The 21,815-nt window shown below is 38.3% G+C and overlaps 1 protein-coding gene across 4 annotated transcripts in view; it reads right to left on the bottom strand.

Annotated features, from left to right (window-relative positions):
• Positions 1-21,482, bottom strand: part of FBXO38 (F-box protein 38) — a 59,164-nt gene extending 37,682 nt beyond the window's left edge. For all 4 annotated transcript variants that reach the window (XM_010386834.2, XM_010386833.2, XM_030927360.1 and 1 more), the window contains exons 1-6: positions 21,367-21,482; positions 10,292-10,482; positions 6,057-6,190; positions 2,684-2,847; positions 2,313-2,478; positions 42-179 (exon numbers count right to left, since the gene is read on the bottom strand). In XM_010386834.2, the coding sequence (XP_010385136.1) occupies positions 42-179; positions 2,313-2,478; positions 2,684-2,847; positions 6,057-6,190; positions 10,292-10,419 (730 nt within the window). In that variant the 5' untranslated portion in view covers positions 10,420-10,482; positions 21,367-21,482. The remainder of the gene's footprint in view (positions 1-41; positions 180-2,312; positions 2,479-2,683; positions 2,848-6,056; positions 6,191-10,291; positions 10,483-21,366) is intronic.
• Between the last annotated feature and the right edge of the window lie 333 nt (positions 21,483-21,815).

A 21,815-nucleotide genomic window follows, 5' to 3' on the forward strand; every position in this document is an offset into this window, starting at 1 on the left:
CATAGCTTATGTTTAATTCCACCATAATTGTGTACCATTACCTGCACAGTTCCTCATGACGAAAGTTCTTAAGCTGATACAAAGGAAGTCTTTAAATGGCTGTGGTTTAGTAAGTCTTACCCACTTCATATAAAGGTGCCTTAGCATTGGGATACAAGGAATTTCAGGAACATTCACCCCTAAAACACAAATATAAAAAAGAACAAACAAGAAAAATCACAAAACTATACTATATTTTGCTTATAAGTTCAAGAGTCTACTTTTCATATTAACAGCTTAACTGTTCAAGGATTTTTATCAGAACAAATTACACAAAATCTATCAAGTTTGCCTTATTTAAAACAGGCTTATAAAGAACAGTTTATGTAAACCATCAACTAACTTAACTTTTTTAGAAAAGGCCAATGGGAAGATAGAGTTTAAAAAGTATTTCTATATCTTAGATTAACACGTAAGTCTTTCTCATAATCTTACAACTCTCCTAGGATACACTTTCCCAGAAGAGGTAAAGTGAAAATGGATTATCGAAAGCAAAACTACAACGATGGAGATGGAACACACAAATTTACTACTTGACGACCAATGTCCACTGCCCCCCAGTAGGAAAACTAAATTTCTCAGTGCAAAGTCAGCAAGGTGGGTTTAAATATGCAAATAGATTATTTGGAAGATAGCCAGACACAGAGCTTTAAAAGCTGTTTTCTACAAATATATGAATCTTAAGACTTAGTAAATATGTAGTAGAAGCCAGCCAGCATGGCTCTGAGAAAAGCAGAAACTGTCAGTCATTTATTTTAGAATTTCAGATTGGTAAAGGTAATTTGATGCATGGGATCCATGAGTGGCTTAATACTAGGAATCACAGCCACAGAGGACCACGACCAGAAGTAGGGAGGTGTAGCGTGCGGTGAAAAAATACAGGAAATACGGACGAAAGAAGATAAAAGCCAAGGAAGGGACACAAATTTATTAAAGAAATCCAAGGATCCAGGACGATGGCATTTAACAAACAGTAGTTGGCAAAACTGTTTAATGCGATTTTTAAATTTGAGACAACAGAAGCTCTGCTAGCAAGAATAACTAGAGAATGCAAAATTGGAGTGCTTGAATGGTCAGTTCTTTAAAGGCTAAATTCTGCCAAATGCTCTTATTGTAACCTACAAGGATTACCCCTTAACTTGTTCCTCTCAAAATAGCATCACTCTGCTATTTAACTCAATTTAGCTTGAACTACACACACACATAGTACAGCAACAAATTGGAAGTAAAATTAAGGATGAGACAAAAGGACAAAAAGCAGAAGTGAGGTACAGATTGAGATGTACGATGCAGAAGTCACAAAGGTAAGTTCAGCATCTATTTTAATACTATCAAGATGGTAGTAATGATTGTACTGATTAGGAAACCCAAGGTGGCAAGGGTGAGACAGATGCTGAGAAGACAGTATACCCTAGGCCCAATCCACTTTCTGTCCCAAACTCTATAAAAAAAGGACATAATTGCCCATTCTCTTGGTAATGTTCATTATTATTAGTTTACCATACCTCTGTATCACCATAATACAGTGTTAAACTGTTAAATGATTCCCATAAATTAATGCATTTTAATAAAACTTAACCTGTACTTATATTTGCAATGAACTGTGACAGGCATTATAGAAAATATAAAGATACGAAAGTAAGTCTTTGACCTTAAGGAGCTTATATTATAAATTTCAGATATTACAGAATCCTTATATCTAAAAATCCAATTTCAAACTAGACACCACTCCCTGATCTTACAAATGAAGGGTTGCTAGAAATCTTTACTCTTCTCCCATAATTGTGTATCTAAGTCTTATTTAAGACCAGAAACTTCCAGTTCTTTGGACCATCCCCAATACCCAGAATAACGCTTAAAACACACATACTCTCTCTCTCTGTGTGTATATATATATATACAGAATAAAGTAGTAAACAAATACTAAAGGCCAGACTATATTAACAGGGACGCCCGAATTCCTTTCAGTAGCGTTAAGCCAAAAGTGACAAATTTGAGAAAATATTTACACTTTTTACTTCAGTTGAAGTTATTGGTATATAATTTCAAAGAATATTCAGATAGAGAATATACACTTGGTGAAACAGTATTTCCCTCACCCCAGTGGATCTTTAATGGGAAATCTGAATTTTTATACAGGTCTTGCAAACATATATTTTGAAGTCATCAATCAACAAAGCCATCTCTAAAATTCTCATTATTCTTTTTCAGTGAATATTCAGGTTATATGGCATTTCAGGGAGTTACAAGTGACCCAAGAAACATGTACTCACCAACTAAATGTAAAGTTTGAATTTTGGCTCCTATAGGAATTTTCAGTTTATTTTCAGGAGGAATTGGAAAGGCTCCATTACGATTACGGAATTTCCCCAAAATATGAACATGGGGCATATATGTCCAAATGGATTCTACCAATTCCAAATGAGAAGTTTCCACACCCTAGAAAATAATGCCAGAGCAAGCATAAGAAAGGATTTTAATTTAGCATCCAAAGCTTTTATTTCTGTACCACAAGATGCTAAGTACACAATGGAACTTAAAAGTTTGTAACAGATGATTTGCATGTGAGTTAACAAGTCTATCATTCTTTGGTCTATTATTTCATCAACAGTTGATGCCAAAATGTCCAGCCAGGTGCACTCACCACTAAGTTTGGGCATGCCTGCAAAGCTTCTAGGACTCCTGGAATGCTAAAAGCCTCATGGCCCCTTACTCTTCGCCTCTCAAGGTATCGAGGGTGAAGGCCATATAGCTGTTCAACATCTGGCATCTTCTTTAATAGTGTTAGAAAACTGGAATCTGTAAAGCCTGAGAAGTTCAGAAGTATTTAGAGCCAGGTTCATCTTTCTGTTCATTAATACTTACTAGGCACTTGTGATTTTTACCAAAAGTTAAAAAAGACTTCCTTTTCAAATTTCCGTAAGGCTAACACTAACGCTGAATAAACATAACAGAAAATATACTTCTTTAGTAACAGAGGAAATGTGTCAGAAACTCCACTTAATCTGAGTTAATACTTTATGGAGGAGGCTTTTATTATTGACTTTTTGGTTTTTGTTGCTTTTAAGGCACGGAACTCTTCAACAAAGAACATACTTTTAACCCAGATAACTTGGACCTATTTGGTGGATGGAGTGGGACCACCCAACTGATCACCACCACCCTCCTCCTCCCCCACGGGTACTCTCGTCTGTAAATCCTTCAGGGCTCTGCAGAACACAACTAAAAATATAAATAAGATATGATCCTCATCCTTAGGAAGCTCACAGTTCTGATCTAATTCCTATCTCAAATTATTCTATCCATTTTCTAGTAATTACTCTGATACTCTGTCATATGTTTAACTATTACTCCCCTGCCATTTTAGACAATTAATTCTTTTGAAAAAGACAGATGCAAGTCAGCTAAGAGAACTAGAGTGATCCAATCTCAGGGGATGCTGTTGATAGGAAGCTATCTATCCAGGAGACCATAGCAGGAATTAACAAGATGGGAACAGAGAGAGGCAGGTTACTTTCACAGCAGGAGCGGTTGGTTAAGTAAGTGGGGAGACAAGTCTCATATGGATGCTATTTTCATCTGTTACAAGGGCTTTTTTATTTTTAATGAAAGTGGTCAGAAAGCCAACTGTCTGCTTATTAAATGACAAATAAAAATATTAACTGTCAAGAATAAGAAGTAGGCCCCAAATATTTAAGTCTTACATACTTTCTTGAAAGTTGTTTTATTTGTAAGTTATCTCATTTAACATGTAAAGTCCAGACATGTTAACTTTAGTATCACAAAAGTGAAGAGTAAGGAGAGACTAGAGATTACTTGGTCTCTAATTATAATAACAATTCTTATAACTTTCTTGTATAGTAACTTTTAATTACTGAACAATTCAATGTGTTAATCATTTTGTTTTTTCATTTATTCTCACGACCAAATCAGAAAGGTTATCACCCCATCTAACAAGCATAAAAAATGAAGTTGAGAGAGTTTAAGAGCTTCCAAATGGCAGTGCTGGAATCTAAAACCAAGTGTAACCTCTGCAATGTTTATCCTCTTTTGTCATATATGTTGCCTCCCACGAGAGAAATGGGGAAAGTTCTACCTTCTTTACAGAGATGGAGTGAGAATCCAAAGAGATCACATACATAAACCATAAAGTACTATTATATAAAGAATCTGGGTTAAACGCCAGAGAATTGGTCAGGGTGGCATTAGTGAGCAAGGTTAGTGTGATCTTATCTTAGGCTAGAGACTGTTTGCTTCAACTCTCTTTTACATTCATTGCAAAGATGGGAAGCCTTGGGCTCACAGGTTATTTATCACAGCCTAAAAGTCAGCAACATGCAGTCAAATTCTTCTCTAATTGGTAAGTGGCAGTAATGTTAATGCTAAGACTGTATCACATGGGAGTTCTGCCATCCTGCCTGTATATACTATATTAATCCCATCTTCAGAATTCCCACTGGCCTAACCTTTGCAAAAGCAAAACTAATATAAGGAATAAGACGATTGTTTTCACACTGCCCTAATTTTTTTTCTTTCCTGATATAAAGGATCATTCTGAAACAAGATGAGATGAATCTTTTACCCTTAGAATGGCTTTTATTAAATATTTGAAAGCAACCACGGTTTGCCTCCCATAAACCTATTAATAAGTTCCAGCCTCAGGTCTTTGCAATGTTCTTCATAAGAAAGTATATATTGGGGCCGGGTGTGCTGGGTCCCGCCTGTAATCCCAGCACTTTGAGAGGCTGACGCAGGCAGATCACAAGGTCAGGAGATCAAGACTATCCTGGTGAACACGGTGAAACCCTGTCTCTACTAAAAATACAAAAAATTAGCAGGGCGTGGCAGTGGGTGCCTGTAGTCCCAGCTACTTGGGAGGCTGAGGCAGGAGAATGGCGTGAAACTGGGAGGCAGAACTTGCAGTGAGCCAAGATCGCACCACTGTACTCTGGCCTGGGCAACAGAGCAAGACTCCGTCTCAAAAAAAAAAAAAAAAAAAAAAAAAAAAAAAAAAAAAAAAAAGGTATACATTGGTAACTACTATGGCCAACTGTTAAGAGTTAGCAACTGATTTGATGACTCTCTTGAAAGCATGCAGCACCCACCTGCACAATTCCAGTATTCCAGAGCTAACCTGTTCTGTTCTACAGAACAGAACAGGACAATTATTTCCTCCAGCCCCTTCACTTCTATTAAGGCTTTTTTTTTTTAATTTTTATTTTTTGGTCCCCTCTCAGTCTCATACCATTTTCAAAGTCTCATAATCTGGACATCATAGATAAAGGATGACTTTACAAGACAGATTCATAATTGCAAAACAATAGTAACTAAATTGTACCAATTAATGGATTGGCGTTAAGTGAAAAGAAGCTTTAATTGCCTTTTATTTTAACTCCTTCCTTTCAAGTATGCCTTGCTTAGCTAAAGCCATTAACTTTCTTTTCAGGTGGTCTCTTCAACTGGGAACAATTTGTAGTGGTTAGGAAGCTAACTCTGAGTTCTTTACCTGTAAGCTCGGTCAATGCCTTATTCGAGAATCTCCAAGACCTACTATAGGCCATTTAAAGAAATTGGAGTTCTGCGGTCTATTTTACAAAAATGGCAAGTATTTATTTAATTAAAGGGTACAGTTTAGTTGTAGAGGAAATCTATGATGAAAACTGTTACCATTCAACAGAAAACCTGCATCAGAGAGTAAAGGACACACACGGTCTAATGTGATATACATATACTCCATTAACCAAAGGCTCATGTTCTCCAATCACATATGTGTGGACCAGGCTGATATAGTTACTTAGGGACAGGAAATGAAAAGAGCAGACTATTAAAACAATAAAGCCTCAGGTAAAATGCATTTTACAAACCTAAAACCCAACATGAATAATTTAAACAAAATTTTGCCTCCCTATGAGGTGACTTAGATTGCCTTTTTCAAGACAACAAGTAACTTTTTATGAAACCATTGTTACTACTTTCCAGTAGGACACTACCGTACTTTACAGACTAAATCCACTTACCACTTGGCATGTATTCCCACCAGCGCCCTGCACAGAGATCTACAACTCTCACAACTCGCAGATAGAGGGTCACTGCTTCCTTTAGCTTCCGGGAAAGACATTCCATACACATGATATCCTGCAGAGGGAGGTACCTTTGTGAGAGAAAGAAACTCATATTTATCAAGTGGGCAAGTATTACCTCTCACCAATAAGTTATTTTTTTTTCCTTCTTCCAATCTCCTACCACTCAAATGAAATAAGATCTTCAGACAGAGATTTAAAGTTAACATGCACATATGGTCATACAGCTTTTTACTAAAAAGATAAGTCAGCAAATACTTGAGTATCCAAATAAGGTATTGAGCTCCCTCCACAGGTCATTTGATAAAACCTGCCTTTCTTCTTTCGAGTTTTCAAGGACAAAGAAAATCTAAAAACAAACCAAAAAAAAAAAAAAGAAAAGAAGAAAAAAAAATAAGTGCTTTTCAAGATGTGATGAGAAAGGAACCTGAGAAAGATCAGAGAGAATTACTCATTTTGAACATGGGCAATATTATTTCATATCTTTTACAGAATCTACTTCCTGTAGGGACACTTTGCTCCCTCTCAACTCCACCGTCCTGCTCCTGCAAACCCTACTATCTTCTCCATCAACAAATATGTGTGCTAGCCATATAGTACACAATTTCTTTTCCCAGATTTTTTTTTTTTTACCTTTAAGGTCACATACACTGATAAAAGTATTGCATAAGTATTAAGACACTTCATCTGAATTACAACTTCCTCTTTTCCATTCTTCTTTATTATCTTTTCCTGAAACTTTCAATTAACCCTGACTTTTGTTCTATTACATATTCTGAAAGGTCTATTTTTCTCTCTTAAGACCCCTCCACACACACTTAATTAAATTTTTTGAAAAGTTAAAGCTACCTTTACCTACTGAACCTGTATTGCGTCACACTCTACTCATTGTTTCACAACAACCTTAAGAGGTAACTAGCTGGTTCCTGTTTGCCATACAGCTCTCTCCCAGTCCTTTTTCTCCCCCTCTCTGACCTGCTGTGTTCCCTATCCATCTCTGGCTGTTAACTTTAGCCAATGAGAAGCACCAGCTGGAGGGCTGCAGGTGGCAATGCTGCCTTTCTACTGCTGCTAATCCCCTAGATGAATTCTTCATCATCCCTTACTTGTTCCCTAAACTCCACCTACACCTCTGTAAATAGTCCCTTCACTAAATTATCTTCAAATTCCAGGTAAGTGTATTTTCTGTTATCTGTTGGCACTTCACTGACATAGTATACACTATTATTACTCCATTTTACAAGTGCTGAAATTAGCTCAGAAGAATTAAACCTGCAAAATGTCACATGGCTAGGTAAGAGGGCGAAAGGGTCAGGAATGACAACACAGTTTTGTCTGACACTAACTCTTAACAACACTGCTAATTCTGAAAGAAAAGTCCACATATGCCTGTTGAATATTCATCTGATCCATTTTTTTTCTACTTCTCGTCCTCTTCTTACCCCTTTAAAATGATTTAAATCAAACCTTATACAAAATAAAGCATTACTGCTAGCCATAACTTAATTTAGTCTCTATAACTTAGATTGTAAGTAGAATTTTTCAGAAACATGACAACACATTTTATAAACAATGAAAAACATTAAATTTGCTTTCTAAATTAATTTTGCCACGGTAATATTTTTCTCCTAAATATTGTTATCCAACGTATTTGCCTAGGTTAAATTTATACTCCCTTTAAATACAAACAGATGAATAATCACAAAATCAAGATTATTTTACATCATATTTTCCCTAAAAAGTAACATGTTTTTTCTTCATGGTTATATAGTCAAAGGACTAGAGTTCAGAAGACAGAGCAAATATAACACTTTAGAAAAGACAGCATAGCAGGGACAGCAAAGATTAGGTTTCTTTTAAGGAAGGCCATAGTTTTTCTTGTTTCATGAAGACATGTTAAGTGGTTACTACACCACCACAATGAGTCCTCAAATCAAAATTTTGGAAGACTAAAAATGAAACAAAATTTAGTTTGTTTTCAGAATAAACACATGAAGTTCAAGCACTAAGTTCATGGTTCTTTCTACATGCTGTCAAATGCTCTGTTTTCTTCATTGTAACTACCGTTATATCTTGACTTGATTCCACCCCTTCCATTTGAACATTCTGTTTGAACTGCACAACGTTATCTGTTCTATTTTCAATTTAGATTATGGTCCAATGGCCAGGTGTGGTGGCTTATGCATGTAATTCCAGCACTTTGGGAGGCCAAAATGGGAGGATCGGTTGAGGCCAGAAGTTAAGACCAATCTAGGCAACAAATCAAGATCCTGACTCTATGAAAGAATAAAAAAATTAGCCAAGCACAGTGGTGTGTGCCCCTAAGGCAAAAGGATAGCTTAAGCCCAGGAGTTCAAGGTTGCAGTGAGCCATGATCATACCCTGCACTCCAGCCAGAGTGAGACTCTGTCTCAAAAAAATATATATATATAATACATGGTCCAATTTCTTCCTAGCATTATCCAACTTTATCCCTAGATGCAATTTTACCTACGCTTTCTTAAAGAATTCTGAAGGATTTATTGTTTAATTCACTGATCCACTTTGAATTTAGCTGTAAGACATGAGATAAAAATGTGCTTTTATTTTTTTCTCCAAATGGTTTGTAAGTTGAGACATCGTTGCTGAATAGTCCACCCAGCTTTTCCTCAGTGATGTGAATACAACCTTGTCATAAACTAGATCTCCACATGTATTTGAATGGAGCCTATGTTTGTCTCCTTCACCCAACTGTCTGGCTTTCTTTTCCAAAACATTTTAGAATGTAATTGAACATCTGGTAGTTGCAAGACTCTCTTTCTGAAAATTTTTGGCTATTCTGACAGACTTTTTTTTCTGCCAGATGAAAGTTAATATCATTTTGTTTTGTTAAAAAAAAAATCTACCATTTTTAATTTGGTCTTCTAATCCCAGACAGAACTGAACTAGCAAAAACTACAATGTGTCACACAATAACAAACTGCAGGGAATAATGACATACACATTTATATTAGAAAAAAAAAATACAGTGCCTAGGATCTCCTAAAATAACTGTTATTGCTATTTGAAAAGTTCATAATCTGCAAATATTCATTTATAGAAATTCAAAACATTCTTAAGAACTTCATATAAAGAAATTTTTCATAGGTAAACAACCTAAAATAATGGAAAATCCAGATGCTTAGAGAAGCTAATTCCAACTGTAACTGCAGAAAACAGGAAAACTGAAAACAATCTAGATGTCAGACAAGGGAAATGATAAGTACCATGTTATTTATACATTCCATAGAATAGTAAGCAGTAAAAACAAAAATTACGAAGACCATGCAGCAATATGAAAAGAGGCAGAAAAACCATGAACATTCACCAAGCATTTATGCTTTCAGTGTGCTAAGTGTTTAACGCATTATCTCACTGAATCCTAATAATACTGCCATTATGTCTATCATTAGTCTAGAGCTAGCAAATAATGTACCCAGGCTTCAAACTCAGGTCTCTAATTTCAGCGACAAAGTATGTTAGAATTTGTTTATTTGAATTATATACATAAGGACAATAATTGAAAGAAGAGAGCAGTGGAAACTAGAATGACAGTTTTCCTTCAAAAAAAAAAAAAAAACAAAACAGTTGTTATTATAATGCAGTTTGTGTAAAAATGTAATTTTTTTAGAAGTCTTTTTGTGTTGTGCTCATAAAACAACTTTAATGTATGCACTGCATTTAGTTATGATGGGCATTATTTCAGAAAACTTTGTTACAATCACTTACAAGTATGTTTCTCACTGAGCGTTGTAGTCAGAAAAAGTCAGGAACACTGCCTTATATTGTGCAGTGTACACACATAGTGCTGTTATAATGCAGTAACAAAAGTCAACAAATCTATTCGCCAATAAAAATTCCAAGAAGTCTAGAAATGTTAACAGTCTAGAGAAAGGCTGTCCAACAGAACTATCTGTGACAAAAGAAATATTTTCTGTCTATACTCTCTTGTCCTATACACTGTGTCCACTAGCCACATATGGCTACTAAGCACTTGAAATGTACCCAGTGCAACTGATGAACTAAATTTTAAATTTTCACTTAATTGAAATGTAAATGCTGCATGTAGCTGGCAGCTACCACATTAGACAGCACTGCCTCAGGGTTTGCTCTTATCCATTCCAGGTAGGTGAGTCAACCAAACACAATCTTACCTAAAAATATGGCAAAGTACTTCATGTGAAAGTTGATTCATATAGTCCTTTGTTTCATCTGCTGTCATTTCTTCTGGAAATTCATTATTCATGATACATGTTTTCACACTTTTCTTTCGTGGTCCCATTGTTGTGCAGTCTCCAGTATCAAAGAGAAAATCTTCCCTTTTGTTTACTTGAGTTCAAAGTACCTGAAAAGCAAACAGAGAATGAAGTAGTCTAAAAAAAACACATCCCCTATTAAAACACAGGTTAAACAATGTTTATTTTCAAACACACACAGGCAAAGGTATCATAATGGTACATACCACATTCAAATTAATAAAAACATTAATTTGTTCAGTGCAAAAAGCACAGAACATCTTTTTCTGAAGATGAGTGGAGAATCAACTTCTGAAGATAATGTAAATGTGCATTATTTAGAATGAGCAAAAATCCAGGAATCATGAGTACTGTGTTTTAATTTGTACTGTTGCTTCTTAGCTTATTCACTCAATTTCTCCAAGTATCAATTTCTTCATATGTAACATGTGATCATTAAATGAGGAATCAAAACCTCTTCCAGCTCCAGGAGCTTGTGGTTCTAGGACTGCCCCTAACATAGTAGAAACTAGAGGACATTCTTGGGTTCTAATCTTGATTCTGCCCCCAAATTACTTCTATAAACTTGCAATAATCTTTAAAATTCTTCTTTCTCTCACCTATAAAGTCAGGGATTAGATTAGTCATGGACCCGTTTGTGAATCTGATAAAAACCAGAGAACTCCTAAAAAATAAACACAAGCTTATATACAATTTCAGAGAAAGAATGCAACTTCCTTTCTCCCTCTCTTGTGAATATTGAGATGGTATTTCACTTTTGTATCACATGCACATTTTGTTTTTAAAATAAGCTTTAGAGAAGGACGAAAACAGAGAGAAAATAGGGGAGAGGGGAGGAATGGAGAGGGAAAGCAGGGAGAAAATGGGTTGCATGATGAGCACCCAGATGGTTTTTTGTTCTACTGATCAGCATGTGGAGTTAACACCCTGACTGTCAAATTGTCCAGGAATTTTAATAAGGAAAGTTTATAGGAAATACTGGTCTATTTAATATTAATGGCTTTGTAGATGGAGGAGGCACAGGCTGACAACTGAAAAGAGGTGCATTCACATTCATTTAAATATGCCTTGGCACATTTATTTTGAATACCACTTGTATACTCTGGGCTCACTGCAAACAAACAGCCCAGAGGCAAGTGGAGATACATAATCAAATAACCACGCAAATGAGCTCAGAATTACACAAGGAAGTAACTGCTACAAAGACAGTAAACACAGTTCTAAAGCCTCATATAACAAAGGGGCCTGAGCCACTAATGGTTCTCCTAATGAAAAGACAATTGAGCCGATAACTGAAGGGAGAGCAGGAATTAACACTGCAAAAAGTAGGAAAGAAGAAAAGCATTCTTGGAGCTACGCAGGCATGTGCTGGATTCTGCAAAGGAGCTTGGCTCTTTTAAGGAACTGAAATAAAACCAAAGGTATTAGGGTACAGAGGGAGATAAAAAGGGAATAAGATGAGGCTGAACTGCTAGCAGGGGTCTTAATCCTCAATGTGATAGGAAACTCCTAAAGGGTCTTAAAAATGAGAGAAGAGCAATACACTTCAAGAACCCAAGCATTCAGGCATCTCAGTAGAAGAAAGGCACCTGGTGGGCAGAGGGTACTTTTAAGTACATGCAGTTCCTGGGGTTCTTTTGCCTCAGCAGTAAATGGACACACTACTAGGCTAAGTAAATCTTCATCATTTCTTGTGCCTGTGTGTGTGTGTTCCAGTCTCTTCTTCCCTCACTGAAAGGTTATGTGCTATTTACTTCTTGAGGCTGTCAGCATGCTTGCCTCTCACACCCCCAAACACACACACACACACACACACACACACACTCCCTCATTTGTTGTTTCTAACCGGTATGGCCCGAGAAACTAGACAAATCAACGTGTGTGGACTGGCATCAACAGGTACCTCGTAGTGTGAGCCTATAAAATTCTGCAAAAAGTAGGTATATGGGCTACGCTACCCTGAATTTGTGACATGTATCTTAAGTTCTCAGAAGCTTACTCCTATGTTGTCCATCACATTTTGGCTAACAGGCCTCCGGAAAAATAACGTTCATACTCAGAACTGCCCAAGCTAAAAGAAAAGCTATAAATAAACTCACCTGCTTCTGATTATATCACTGCCCACCTTTTCTTGTTTACTGCCCTGCCTGCTCCAAATGAATTTTTCCATCTTATGATAGCTCCTGAAACCTCTGAGGTTACACTGAACATGTAGTCAACAAATCCAATAGCCTCTTTCCAGTGCTTCCCCATCTGACCCATTTGTATTATGGGACACTGCTGACCACTCCTTTGAAACCCTCTCATCCTTTGGCTCCCAAAGTGACATTCTCCATTCTTGTAGTTCCTCTATGACCACTGCTCAGTCTCCTTTGCTAATTCATCCTCGAGCCCTCTTCTCCGTGGGCAATTGTACCCATTCCCAAGGATTTAGCTACTACAAATATATATACACACACACACAAAGAAAAGCAAGAAAAGAAAAAAATTTCCAACTCTACTTACCTCTCCTGAGCTCTGAACTTTATTTCCTCTGCCTATCAGAAATTTTCACATCAATAACTTGAACATCCTCCAAAAACATTATGTCCAAAATGAACTGCTTCATATCATGAACCCTCCCCCTTCCCAAAACAAAGATACACAGATGTATGCAAATAAACATACCTATTTCCCTAATGTGTTTTACTAAATTCCTGAATTTATCCTAAATCATCCTAAATATATTCTGATTTCTCATTTCCCACAGACAATTGATTGGCTATTCTTATCAATTTTATCTCAGTACAGTTCTTACATCCACTCCCATTAGTTTCGGGAGTTAATAACATTCATGTGCGCTACTGAAATGGCTTCCTAAATGATACCCATCACTGTACCCTCAGGGTCGAGGAAAAGCTTAGCAGACACTATGCCTGCCATGAGTAATTTACTGAATAAATGCTTACTATGGTTTACTCCACACTGAAGCCACAGTTATCTTTTTAAAACAGTCCTCTGATTTATAGTGCTAAGTGAAAAAAGCAAAACATAGACTACATCTAAAGTATGATTCTAACAACAATATAATTTTAAAAATTAGAAAGATTACCCCCCTAAAATGTTTTTTTAAAAAGTGTGATAAAAAAGACAAATATACTGTGTCTGCATACAACATTTTATGAAAGATGACAACAAAACATTAACTGGTAACCTTTGAGGAGTGATAAGAGAGGTTTAGGAAAGCAGAAAAGAACTTTTACTTTTTATTTCATATTATTCTCCATCATTTGACATTTTCAGATTGTTTTTAAGAAGTACAATATACATTGCCAAACAAAACATCTGCCTACAAGGAATCCCAGTTCAGAGGATAAAATATTTCCAATCTAATCTAAAAACACCAGATGTTCCAGTCTTATCTTCTTCCAATCCTTACCACTTGCTCTCAGTATACTCACTCTAGCAGACCAGTATCTTCTTCGTTCCCCCAAACAACCATTGGTGTTTCATTCCTAATATGCTTTTAACTCTGACTGGAAATGTCCTTCTCTTCCCTGCTTTGCCTAGAAAACTGCCTGTAAAAATCTAGCTTCAATGTAAGTCCTCTGTAAAAGCTTCCCTTACTCACTCCTTCATTTGAGCTCCCTGTGGGACTTAACATATGCTTCCACAGCAGTTTGTGTAGTGATTTATTAGTCATGTTTCTGCTAAAAAATCTTGCCTCTAGGTGATAACAAGTCCTTGCTCACAATACACCCTCAAATATCTAACGTATGAATACCCATCAGTCTTTCCATTATTCCATATACATCCCACAGGTTCAAGGCTGCTTCTAAAAACCATTTCATGCTCCTATGAGGCATTTGCTACCACAGCATTTAATGATCTCAGCAACAAACTTATAGCCCAGACGATAATGCAATCAGATTTTACTCCAGTGACACACATAACAGCTACTCTGTAGCATGTAAAAACCTCAACACCACTATTAACCAGCAAAGACTAATCCACCCACAAATTACCTAGATGCTCAGACCAGTCCTCCAGTTGTTATAATTTAGCACATGTTCAGCTTTAAGAATTCTGACAATTCTTCATGGAGATCATGCTCTTGATTCTTTATTCCTTTAATAAAAAGCTTTTTAAAAAATCCCTTCTTCCTCCTTTTCCTTCATCAAATTCACACCACCTAATAACATCTTCCTCTGCTGATTCCACTTTTGATTGTTCCTTAGGATTTTACAATGTAGTGCTTTTGTGTGAATTAGATTTAGTAGCCCTAGTGCACAAATTATACTTAAATTTTTAGACTAAATACCCAGAACCTTAAATATCATTGCATTTATAAAACTCCACTTATTGAGAATTAAAAAATAATTACTCACAGAGATGATGTTATACAATATTACACTGAGGTTACATCTCCAGGAAGCTGACAAAAACCTTAACCTACAGTATTCCTTTAACACTAACTAGCAAAAAGCCTAAATTTTAAATTAGGAGGACAAAATTTTAGATGAAACGATTCAGATTTCTTACATCATGGCTAGAATTGAAGACTTAGGTCTTTTAGTTCTTACTTGGCAGGTGGAATAGTGATGCCCCTGCCCTAAGTCTATCGTGGGGAAGGGACTTGTGGAGATGAACACTAGGGTAAAGGAAAATATCTTTATCTTATATATAGGAGGCTGACAGGACTTATAGCCAGGAGAAATCTACCAGTCTTCTCAAGTTCAAGTAGATGTCTCTGAAAATGTTCAGGAGATAAAAAGCTTCCTCAGTCAAAAAATATTTTATTTTCCCCCACCCTAACTCAGTCTTGATAATTGATAAAGGACAACAAAGTTGCTTCAGCTAAAGTTGGCTTCATCTTCATTTAAGTGAAATACCCAGCTGGGTTACGCTGAGCATTTCATCTCAGGTACTGATGAATAGGGGCCTGGTTTTCCTATATGAGAAAGAAAACATGAAATTCACACAAACTCCCAAGTAAGTGGTGATGGTATCCTTTTTTTTTTTTTCTTTTTCGAGAGACGGAGTCTCACTGTGTCACCCAGGCTGGAGTGCAATGGCGCGATCTTGGATCACTGCAACCTCCGCCTCCTGGGTTGAAGCAATTCTTCCACCTCAGCCTCCCGAGTAGCTGGGACTACACGCGTGTGCCACCACATCCGGCTAATTTTTGTATTTTTAGTACCGACAGGGTTTCACCATGTTGGCCAGACTGCTATCAAACTCCTGACCTCAAGTGATCTGCCCGTCTCGGCCTCCTGAAGTGCTGGCATTACAGGCGTGAGTCAGTATGCCTGGCTGGTATCCCTTTTTAATGTGCACCCTTTCTCTTATTTGATTTTTAGTTGGAAGAGGAACCAAATCAAGTGAGGAGAAAATTGCCATCACTGGTCTTGTGTTCTTTTCTCACTCCTACCTCCAAAATACCACTTGCCACTAAACACCCTGCCTTCAATTCACTTGAGAAACTCAACAAGGCAGAGAAGGTACAAAGCAGTAGCAGGTTAAAAAAAGAGCAAAGAGGGGAAAGTCCAGTTACTGGCATTAGATAGAGAAAGATGAGTTGGAGGGAGTCTTGCCGAGAAGTCATGGAGCATGAGGGACAGGTGAGTACAGGTATACCTTGTGTTTCACTTTATTGTGCTTCAAAGATACTGTGTCTTTCACAAATTGAAGGTTTGTGGAAACACTGTGTCAAGCAAGTTTATTGGTGCCTTTTTCCAGCAGCACGTGCTCACTTCATGTCTCTGTGTCACATTTTGGTAATTCTCACAATATTTCATATCCTTTCATTATTATTATATGTGTTACGGTGAGCTATGATCAGTGATTTTTGACGTTACTACTTTGTTTTGGAGGTACCACAAACCATGCTATACAAGATGGCAAACTTGACTGATAAATATGGTGTCGTTCTAACTGCTCCACTGGCTAGCTGTTCTCCTATCTCTGTCCTTCTCCTTAGGCCTCCCTATTTGCTGAGACACAAGGATATTGAAATTAGACCAATTAAGAACTCTACAATGGCCTCTAAGTGCTCAAGTGAAAGAAGAGTTGAGCATCTCTCACTTTAAATCAAAAGCAAGAAATGACTAACCTTAGTGAGGAAGTCATGTTGAAAGCCAAGACAGACCAAAACCTAGGCTTCTTGTGCCAAACATTAGCTAAGTTGTGAACACAAAGAAAAAGTTCTTGAGAAAGCTACAAGTGTTACTCCAGTGAATAAACAAATGATAAGAAAGCAAGACAGCCTATTGCTGATATACAGAAAGTCTGAGTTGTAAGGATAGAAGTTCAAACCAGCCACATTCCCTAAGCCAAAGCCTAATTCAGAGTAAGGCCCTAGGTCTCCACAATTCTATGAAGGCCGAGAGAGGTGAGGAAGCTTTAGAAGAAAAGTTGAAAGCTAGCAGAGGGTGGTTCATGAGCTTATGGAAAGAAGTTGTCTCCACAACAGAAAAGCACAAGGTGAAGCAGCAAATGTTGATGGAGAAGCTGCAAGTTATCCAAAAGATCGACCTTTGATAACGGCTGAAAGGAGCTACAGTACACAACAGATTTTCAGTATGTACAGCCTTCCATTGGAATATTCCATATCAGATTTTCACTGCTAGGGAGAAGTAAATGCCTAGTTTCAAAGGACAGGCTGATTATCTTGTTAGAGAATGCAGCTGGTGACATGAAGTTGAAGCCAATGCTTACTAACCATTCTGAAAATCGTAGGGCCCTTCAGAATGATGCTAAATCTATTCTGCCTGTGCTCTACAAAAGGAACAACAAAGCCTGGATGACAGCACATCTGTTTACAGCATAGCATACTAAATACTTTAAGACTTCTACTAAGATCTACTCCTCAGAAAAGTTTCCTTTCAAAATATTACTGTTCATTGACAATGGGCCTAGTCATCTAAGAGGTCCATTAGAGATATACAAGGAGATTAATATTGTTTCCATGCCTGCTAACACAATATCCATTCTGCAGCTAATAGATCAAGAACTTTCAACTTTCAAATCATATTATTTAGGAAACAAATTTCCTGGCTGGGCATGGTGGCTCACACCTATAATCCCAGCACTTTGGGATGCCGAGGCAGGCGGATCACGAGGTCAGGAGTTTGAGACCAGTCTGGCCAACATAGTGAAACCCCACCTCTGCTAAAAATACAAAAATTAGCTGGGCGTGGTGGCACGTGCCTGTAATACCAGCTACTTGGGAGGCTGAGGCAGGAGAATTGCTTGAACCAGGGTGTCAGTGGTTGCAGTGAGCGAAGATTGCACCACTGCACTCGAGCCTGGTAACAGAGCTAGATTCTGTCTCAAAAAAATAAAAAAGGAAGAAATTTCCTAAGGCTATAGCTGCTATAGACTGTGATTCCTCTGATGGATATGGGCAAACTAAATTCAAAATCTTGTGGAAAGGATACACATTCTAGAAGCTATTAAGAACATCTGTGATTCATGGGAGGAGGTCAAAATATCAACATTAACAAGAGTTTGGAATCCAGTTCTCATGGATGACTCTGAGGGATTCAAGACTTCTGTGGTTACAGAAGGAGCAGGATTGAAATAAAAATCAACGAAAGACTTCAGTGGAGGAAGTTGTTGCAGATGTGGAGGAAATAGCAAGAGAACTATAACTGGATGGACAGCCTGAAGATGTGACTGAATTGCTGCAATCTCATGATAAAACTTGAACAGATGAGAAGTTGCTTCTTATAGATGAACAAAGAAAGTGGTTTGTTGAGATGAAATCTACTTCTGGTGAAGATGCTGTAAACATTATTGAAATGACAACAAAGGATTTAGAATACTACATCAACTCAGTTGATAGGGCAGTGCCGGGGTTTAAGAGGATTGAGTCTAATTTTGAAAGAAGTTCTACTGTGAGTAAAATGCTATCATACATCGCATGCTACAACAAAATATTTCCTAAAAGGAAGAGCCAATCAATGAGGCAAACTTCACTGTTGTCCTAAGAAACTGCCAAGCCACCCCAGTGTTCAGCAACCACCACCCTGATCAGTCAGCAGCCATCAAGACAGAGACAAGACCTTCCATCAACAAAAATATTATGACTCGCTGAAAGCTCAGATTGTTAGCATTTTTTAAAATCAAGCACTTTAAAATTATGGCATATACATTAGTTTAGATACAATGCTGTTGCACACTTAATAGATTATACTACATTGTAAAATATAACTTCCGTAAACACAGGGAAACCAAAAAATTTGTGACTTGCTTTATTGCAGTAGTCTGGAACCAAACCTGCAGTATCTCTGAGCTCTGCCTGCATAAATAAGGAGGAGAGTGTTATATATAAAGACTATACTTTGCAGTACCAGGTGTTACCTATAGGCTTAGCAACTTCTAGACCCTCCGACTCTGAACCTTAAGGAAATGTCAGAAATGACAGAATCATAGAATCCCAGAATGTTAAAAGTTGAAGAGGACCTGAGAGACTACTTAATCACACAGTTCTCAATTTTTTGTGGGTCACAAACCCATCTGAGAATATGATGAAAGTGGCACATCCATTTTCCAGACTCATGCAAGCAGAAATACATACACGATTTCAGAGGGTTCATATTCACAGACATCAAAGCTCATCCAATGATCCCGAATTTTTAAGATGAACGAACAGAACCAGAGAGGATAAGGTGACAAATCACTTGCCCAAGATTAAATAGTGTCAATGTTCAGGCTGGGATACAGACTTCCCAGGTTACACTAAACATCCTATCATCAAGTCAGTCCTCTGCCACCGTGGCTGTCTTCCGGCATTCCAGAGCAATGCCCCAGTGCTTGGAGAAAGGCTTCTAGATGCTCTGATAGAACTGCATCTGACCACACCCTACTTCACAAATTAGGGTTTATGGTTCATTTAATTTAGGCTCCCACACAGCGGTCTATGGGCACCTTAGGTATATTACAGTCATTCTGTGGCTGCCTGCTTAGCTGACCTTAGCCATAGGAAGCATTACTTTTGTCTTGGTGTTGCAAGCACATTCTTAAACCAGAGTTGTTTCCAAAAAGTGTTCTTCTCTTCCTATCTTGTCAATTCAAATCTCCTTCCCATCCCAAACTCAAATTACTTTTCTTTATCCTCATGAAAAATACACACCTCTCACTTAAAATTTCCCAATATTCTCAATGATCCTATCTGGTCAAGGGCTTCTCTGCTCTTCAAGTTTCTCATGCCTTTCTTTTGGCTTCTATTGGTTTCAGCTTGCTCATATCAAAGTAATCTTGCATATCACTTAATCTGACCTCACAGACCTTAAATGACATCACAGACTATCTAGTGTATCTACTGACTAGGACAGCCTCTTGTCTAAGGAAATACCACAACACATCCAGCAAACTGCTCAGATAAAAACCACACACGAACAAAACAAAAAACCCCCCACAGGATTATGGTGCTGAAAAAGGCCTAGGAAGCATCCAGTTCAACCCTTCGTTTTACAGATAAGGAAAGTGAGACCTAGAGACGTTAGATGTCTTGTCCAAAGTCACAGAGGAAGAATGTACCACAGCGTGAAGCAGGGATCTAGGTCTTCAACTCCTTTTTAATTTTATTTCACTATACCACCTTATTTCATTTTAGTATACCACCAATTTTACTTCACTATATCACCCTACCTTACTGGAATCTAGTTGTTTCTTTTTCTCCCCTACTATGCATTAGTATCTGTTTGACTAAATATAAAGTGTGCACCTCTGGGCACACAGCCATTTAAACAAAGAGGCGCACAAAACTCTACATTCTTTACCCAAGGAGGATATCAGAATTACAGCATCACACATTTTAAAGAGGGGAAAGAAGGCTTACAGATAATCTAAAATGTTAATTCTCAAAATGAAAGTTAAAAATCACAAGCGGATTTTTTTCAGTCTATGCCTATGTAACACATACCCTCCAAACTGGACCTCCTCCCTCCCTGAGAAAATCAGGGCTTTATAGAACTATTATTTTATCCTTCACTTGTGCTGGGGGAATGGGAAAGGGGATGAAAAACCAGTGATCTAATCCAACGTCTTCCTTTGGCTGATAAAAAATTCTCAAGTTCAGAAAGAGGAAGGGATTTGGCCAAAGTAAACCATCAAGTTAACAGCAACTTTGGAACAAAAATCAAGGTCTCCTGTTTTTCACTTTGTAGTGATTTACACTGTTGGTTTAGGTGTATAAAACAAAGTTTTCTGGACAGAGCTTCTCATTGCACAGGAACCTTCCTAGGTGCCCAGTTGCCCTTGGCCAGCTTGGTGTCTGCAAAGAAACACGGTAGACATCTCTTAGTCAAATTCTGGATGTGCAGAGTGCAGGGAGAACATGCCTTTCAGGTCTGTAAAGGCTCCATGAAAGGGGAGTTAAGAATCTGATTTCCACAGCTAGGGCACGGAATCAAAGGCATCCAACACAGATAAGCAAACTGCAGCACAGAAAGGCTAATGGACCTAGACAAGGTCACAGTGTATAGGTGGAAGGGGTAAAACTAGAATTCAGGGATCCTGATACTCAGGCGTGGCAGCCTCTCAAAGATGTGTTCACTGCTTCCTGCTCACGGACATCCCCTCAGTACTCTGAACACAGGCCTCCTTCACTTCACTGGCCGAAACTGCGACTTAACATTAAAATCATGAAATTCGTTACGCCCGGAGTGGGAGACAGTCACAGAAGCTGTCCAGTCCAACACCCTCAGTCATTTCATTGAGGAAACTGGGGCCCAGAGAGGGTTCTTTAGGCTGGATTTTGGGGCCAGGCAGAGGAGCAGGCAAACCCCGCAAGCACGGCCTAGAAGGCCAGGAACTACAAATTCAACCCCTGATCTCTCAGGGAGCTCTAGGCCCGAAGGGGGCCAGAGGCCGAGCTTAAGCGGTCGGAAGTTCCAGAACCCCCATCCAGCTACTTCAGCCCTGCCGCACGCACTCCTGGCTTTGCCACCCCGCTCCCGGTCCCCAGGCCCACTCAGCCGCCGCCTCACCTACGCCGACCCTCCGTCTGTTATTGTGGTTGAGAGGGAGGGACGCTACAGACACTTCCCCGGCCCCCACTGCCGAGGCACTTCCGCTTCCGCCGCCTCTCGCACATTTCCGGAGTGTCGTCATCCGGGGCTGGACCATCAACCCGGATGTGTGTAAAGAAGCATATTATGTGTGTAAAGAACCATCGAAGCGCGGCAGCCATGTTCAGCGTGGCATTTCGGATGGCTCAGGAGGTGCTGGTCTTTCACGTGACACTAAAGCGCCATGCCGGAAGCACTGAGTCTGATGCGCCGGAACCAGTCTTCACCGTGTGGTTTGGTCTTGATTTCCACTGGTTCTCTGGGGTCTTGGATATCCTCCGGACCTCGCCTTTGCCATTTGCGAAGTAGATAGGTTCCAATAGAGATTTTCCCAAAATCATTCAACTGAAAATAGATAACTTTTTTTT

Source organism: Rhinopithecus roxellana, chromosome 3 (genome assembly GCF_007565055.1).
Source record: "Rhinopithecus roxellana isolate Shanxi Qingling chromosome 3, ASM756505v1, whole genome shotgun sequence".
Taxonomy (NCBI): Eukaryota; Metazoa; Chordata; class Mammalia; order Primates; family Cercopithecidae; genus Rhinopithecus; species Rhinopithecus roxellana.